Genomic DNA, 6,281 nt, shown 5'->3' with positions numbered 1-6,281 from the left:
TGCTCAGTGTTAGCCATTGTTAATCTTCAAAACTGACTAGGTTACTTTTAAACATATAACACTGTCAAAAGTGTTAATTTAACACTCAACAGTGTTGTATTTAACACTCAGAGGTGTGGACCCATATAAACACTCTCTAGTGTTAATTTAACACTGGAGATTTTGCTGTGAGGGACAGAAAAACTGAAGCAGAAAAAGTGCAAACTTCACCAACATCTGATGATGTTTTTGCACACTTCCGGTTACATGCAATCACGTGAAGCTGAGATCTTTGATTTCATCTTTATGTTTCTTGTTTTTCTTAGTAAATAATTAAAGCTAATATGCACTCCCATCCCACCACCACTATGGTTGCAGGTCTTTGACTACGGTCCCATCATTACATTTCCTGCTCATCTATGTCCATTGAACTGAACAGCTGGAGACCAGCCAGACTAGCAGAAACCAATTATCAAGACTTGATTGTTCCCCGTCCTTTCCAAAAAATTATATGAAGCCATAAACGTCTTGTGGAAAATTGCATCTTATGAGGAGCTGGCTGCAATGCTTTTGATGAATAGGATTGTACTCTTTTTATTCCTCTTCACTATATTCTCTCTTAAGTAACTTCGGTTTAGCTGTTTATGAACTCAGAGAACTTTAATTTCTGCTGTTTTATCCAAGTAAATCATAGCAAAAGAATCCTGGCCTTTATTAGAGATCTGATATTTACAAAGAGCACATGTCAAATAAAATACAGCACTGATGTACTGCCTCAACCCTTGTGTCAAATCAAACACCAAATTGTCCTCTAAGTTTAGTTTACATGATGAGTTCAACAGTAAATTATTGAAAAATTAGCAAATATTTGAATGAATATTTAATTTTTTATGTAAATCTGGTGAAGACAGTGTTGTTAATATATAGTATAGTCACATGATAAAGAAATCACATATTTTCTAGACTTATGGGCAGCAACAGTTGCTTCTCTAAGGTTGGTGATGTATTTCCTCTTTGACATTGTTTCAACAGCGAAAACCATATTTTTATAGATGTGCTCATATTTGCTGATGATCAGTTAATCCAGTAATTTGATTAGCAGGACATGGCTGCTACTTACCCTGTTATTTCCTGTGGAAGTAGTAAGGATGGAATTCGTTTTTCAAACATTGCTTCTGCATTTTGACTTCATTTTTGGTCAATACAAAAAGACCTTCTTGCTTTGCTGTTCATTTTTATGTAAGTAGTTTTAAGACCTGCTAAATATACGGTCATTTTTATGATGCTCTTGCACATAACATCTTAGAATTAAGAGAGGCAACATTTTACATGTACATGGCTACATTTTTACAGAGACTTCTTTTAATTTCAGCAGCATAAACAATAAAGTAAAAGAGTCCTGAACTGAAATAATAGATGTAAAATATGTAGACCAAGGCTTCTGCGAGTGATTTAGGTTTGGTGTAGTTCCACTGTTTTAAAACCTCAGTGTACTGACTTATTCCCATTACTGTTTTAACAGTGTGGCTGGGAAACTTTGGGGGAAATGGCTCTTAGCCTCAAGAAGCACATTATCCTCATTTCACCTTTTCTATACTTTAATGAAGTCAATAAAAGTGACTCCTTGTATGAATGCTGCTTTAGGCAAGCCACACAAGACTGCTAGCCCACAGTCTATGAAAACAGAATAAGATACAAAGTGAACTTAAATGTTCAATTAATTGCCTTTGAAATCAAGCACAAAGCAGAGGTTTCAAAAACCCTCTCTCGCTCTGACAGGAGCCGGGCCTGAATCCTCTGTAGATACTGGTAAGGACCACACCTTGATGACCTAGTAGATGGCTATATACATGGTTAGACCCCAGTCATATAAAGAAGCCAACTACCAGTAAGAAAGGAAAAGTGTAAATTCTACAATGCAAGTAGTTGCTGTCAGTCCCTAATGAGAAACTGGTTACAAAGAAATACACAGTGTTGCATTGACAACCTCTTTGCAATCAATTTGGTCTGTAGCAGGTTGCCGTGGTTGCCAGTAGTTTTTGTGTTTCCCTGCAAACACTAACAAACTACCCAAGAGCTGTACTGAAACTGTGAAATGTGTGATGTAAATCAGAAACCATATGCCTTCAAAGTAAAAGATGTTCCTTTGCAAATGAGTTAATTGCAGACAAAATGTTTACTTGTAAACAGTCTCTCTTTCTTTATTGCATCACAGATTTTTTTTTTAAGTTTCACTACAGCTCAAAGAATGATTGGCAAGTGCATCTTTCATGCAAACTGAGAGTGAAAACTGCAATGTGCCAGCAACCAAAGCAACCATAAAGGGATGTTGGGTGCTTTCTGCTTTTCTTTAAACTTAGCAAGAGTCAGGAGCACCCAGCAGCTCCTCTTCAGGGAATACACATTTTTCTCTAGCAACTGGAGGCTGTCAGGGGGTCACATAGGCCTGTGTGACTGAGGCCTTATTGTACCTGGCAAGCTAGCATTACCCAGGATGATGTTTGGCAGCTTAAATTTACAAATTGGCAATCTTTAAATAATCTGTGTTTCACTAATTGTTGTGTCCCACAAAGTTTGCTCTTTGAGTTACTTATGGATTGTTAACTGGTGTCTTAACTCTATCACATACTTAGGACCATGAGTAAGAAGGGTTGCCTCTCTGTAAATGAGAAAATTTGAGCATCACGACCTTAAAGATCCGCTTAACATCTTTTCAGGTCTTAAGTACACATAAACAAACGTGATCCAAGATCTTTTCACATGACATGTCTTTTGTTTTGAATTTTATGCCGTGCTGCCATTTTTTACAGATTTTGCATTTCTCTCTCTGATGCTTAATACCTACAGTACAAGACAGGTTTTTCTATAAGAAACCTAAAAAAATAAACTATGGACACCTCCGGGTTTTGTTGACTTGCTTGAAAATGAGAGCCATAAAATCATAATGTAAGCATTATGACACGAAGGCTTTTTATTCACCGGGGAATAATCAATACTGGAGGAAATTAAAGGCTTTTCAAGCAGTGTTTCAGAAGAATGTGCTTTGATTTTTTGTGGTATTATTTGATTCATAACACTTTTCTGAACCATTTTATTTTTTGGTTAGATTTCAAAGTTGTATTCTCCCTGTTTTAAATCAATGTGAAGTGCAATATCCATTCTTGATCCACCTGCAGTTCCAACATTTCTTGTCCATTCTCATTGCTTGTCGTAGCTTCTTCTGCCAAGACTCAAAATGTCCCACACTGTCATCCCATCATATCCTTGTTGCTCTGTTCACTGACATACTGCATGCTGCTGCCAGTTGGTGTTTTCTCCCTGTTAGTGTTGAAGGCATCTCAAATTCAATCTAATGCAGCATTTTTGGCCTGTGAAGACTTCAGTATCCCACAATTTACTGACAGATATATAGACCGTAGATAGTTGGTGTTTAGGTCTGCATGTGTGTACTTACCCACTGAAATGGTCCACACTGCCATGATCTTGATGCGGGCCTTGGTGTGAGAATTGAAGCGGCTGTGGTGGATTGGGTTGCGTATGGCAATGTATCTATCCAGAGAAATGGCACAAAGGTGCATGATGGATGCTGTGGAGAACAGGACGTCCAGATAGATCCAGATGGGGCAAAGATCAGAGGGCAGGGGCCAACCGTAATCTGCAGAAGGGCAGAGAGTACATATTTGTTGAATCTGTGAAAATAGCTTTACCTGGATGAACAATGGTGCTTTAGTCTCAGTGTTCCGGATGATATCCTCCAAAAGGCAATTTCACTGCATTGTATCAACAGTGATGCATTTTAGTGCTGTGTGGTGTCAACATTACATCTTCTGCTACTTGACTGATAAATATCTTTCTTCAATTATTTAAAACTGCATTTTTAGTTAAGCTTTATTTACACCTGACTGATATTCACAGACTTAAAATTAAAATTCAGTAGAGACCATTTATTGAGAACATGCCACTTAAAAACGTGTTTCAAAATCACTCAGAAATGGTACTTTTCAAATACTGATGTTTTTAAGCAACTTTCATTTAAAATCACTCTTGATCTTAACTGTCAGCGCTTGACCAATGAGGTGAATCCATGAATGAGTTTGGGTGCACAAAATTTGGAATTAACAAAATCACAGAGGAGAAAAACACTGTGCGAGCTGCTGAAAATGTTGAAAAATCTCTGCATAGCATTGTTTCTGGCAGGCCGTAGCCTGAAGCTCAGCCAGCAATCTTGGCAGATCAGTTGTTTTCAAAATCATCAGCTGATTGCTCTGCGGATACTCAGATGAACATCCTATTGGCAAATCTCACAAATCTCACAACCTGCTTCAGCCTGCATACAGTGGGAGCTGTCACTGTATGCAGGCTCATGCTCCTTCACAAAGCCACCTCCACCCTCATTTCTTCCATATCATGCTATTCATGTTCTTTCTCACTTAATTAAAGTCATGTCATTGTTACTGATAAGACAAATCTGCAGCTGCTCTCGCTGCCTTTTGACTTTGCACATTTGTGAGTGGCAGGCCAGGAAGGTCTCAGAACAGAGTCCCACTTCCAAACATAAATTATTGTCACTGAATAATAATCTTATTTTATTTAGTCTGAAAGGTCCTCAGAGAACTGACATTAGAAGAGATCATGATATGAAATTAAACTATTTTTCTTGGATTATTATCAAAGAAGAATCCAGGTTTAATTTTGTTATAAAATGTGTCTGAGCAGCAGTACAAAGTAACACTCAAGAGAATGCTTATCCTTTTTCACAAAGACCATTGAAATTCCCACAAGAGCTTGCATTTAAGCTAGTGGAACAAAGCCTAACCTGGTCATGACCTCACTGTTTTACTTCTTCATGGCTCAATCCAGTTTAGAAATGGAGGTAGTTTAAACCTCAACTGCTGCATTGGAATCTTAAGAATAATATAGTATTGTAATATGTGTAAAATGACCTCATGCTTGGGTATATTTTTAGCAAGAAATATGCCCACAAGATACCTTAAAAGGTGGTATTTGTGCTTCTTGTTGATATATTTAATTTGCTGTCCCAAGTGAAGTAATGTTAATGCTTTACCAGTATGCTGCTTTGAAGAATTAGCTGAGCCTCAAAGTGAACGGTATGTTTGCATTCTCGTCTTTGCAAGCTTTATGTACTGTTTGAAAGAATCAGACCGAGGATAAAGGAGGCATTAAAATTTGTTTCCTACTGTATCATACAGGACTCAGAGACATGAGTGAGGAAATGGATTTTCTGCTTTTTAACACAGATTGGAGCCTGCTGATGTGGCTCGGGCATCTACACGGAAAGTATGGAACCATGGTGCATAACTGCAAGAACAAGAAAAAGCAGGAGGCATGACACCACAGAAGATGAAACATGAGGACTAACTGGAAAAATACAGTCACTATACCTCATGTACTGAAAGTATGTCTATGTCCCTCAAAACTTAGCAATGTATTTCATAGTTCACATAAAAGCAGAGAAGTCTCTCTTCTCCTTTTATATCTCCAGGAAATTTTCCCATGAAGGGAGGTGGCTTCATGATAACCAGTGGCTAATTTCGTAGGTTTTTGCAGCTGGTCTTTCTAATATGAATAGTAATGATACACAGGGACAATATTTGTTTTTGTTCTAGACTGCATATTTGATTTAATTTAACTTGTGTCTGTGATAAAGAACATTAGCTGTGCTGTAGTGGTGGTTTTCATGGACTTGTGTGTTGTTAGCCTCTAAAAAGCTGATCACACAGTCACTGCAGAGTGATAAATGGAATGAGTCATACAGATGGAACAAGGCCGAAGGCTTTTAGACCCGCCTCAAACTGAGAATGTGCTCCAGATACATCCACCACTGACTAAACTGCAGGTGCACAGGCTGGAAATATATGTTTCTACACACATGCGCGTATCTTCAAATTACACACACACAACCACAGCATGTCTCCCTCATGGCTGTCGTGCTGCTCCTGCAGCAGTCATTTCTAAATATAGCCCTCTAAATTGGTCCTGAAACTACTCAGCTGCTGATGTAAATTATATTATATTATGAATATTATCACGAATGGAAGCAGATATGCTTTTTATGTTCTATAGATCAAGGTTAGTTTATTTATAGTGGTTGTTTCTGCACAGGGCAGTTCAAACTGCATAACACAGAAACAGAGCAGTGAAAATCAAAACTATAAAATCAAAATGGAATGAAATGAGAAATAGTGAAAAACTAAAAACAAATAAAAGCCTCACATTTTGACTGCAGAAAATTTTTTATTTACAAAGCAAATTCAGCAGTACCTATTTTTTTTTTTTTTTTT

General features: G+C 37.6%; 1 protein-coding gene across 1 annotated transcript in view; it reads right to left on the bottom strand.

The window, feature by feature from the left end:
* htr2aa (5-hydroxytryptamine (serotonin) receptor 2A, genome duplicate a) overlaps positions 1 to 6,281 on the bottom strand; it is a 112,152-nt gene that overhangs the window by 38,035 nt on the left and 67,836 nt on the right. Inside the window, exon 2 of the mRNA XM_005751010.1 lies at positions 3,434 to 3,634. Coding sequence (XP_005751067.1) covers positions 3,434 to 3,634 — 201 coding nt within the window. The remainder of the gene's footprint in view (positions 1 to 3,433; positions 3,635 to 6,281) is intronic.

This window comes from Pundamilia nyererei, unplaced genomic scaffold (genome assembly GCF_000239375.1).
Source record: "Pundamilia nyererei isolate P.nyererei 1_Seehausen unplaced genomic scaffold, PunNye1.0 scaffold00296, whole genome shotgun sequence".
NCBI classification, from domain to species: domain Eukaryota; kingdom Metazoa; phylum Chordata; class Actinopteri; order Cichliformes; family Cichlidae; genus Pundamilia; species Pundamilia nyererei.
This window is presented reverse-complemented; position numbering and strand designations above follow the sequence as displayed.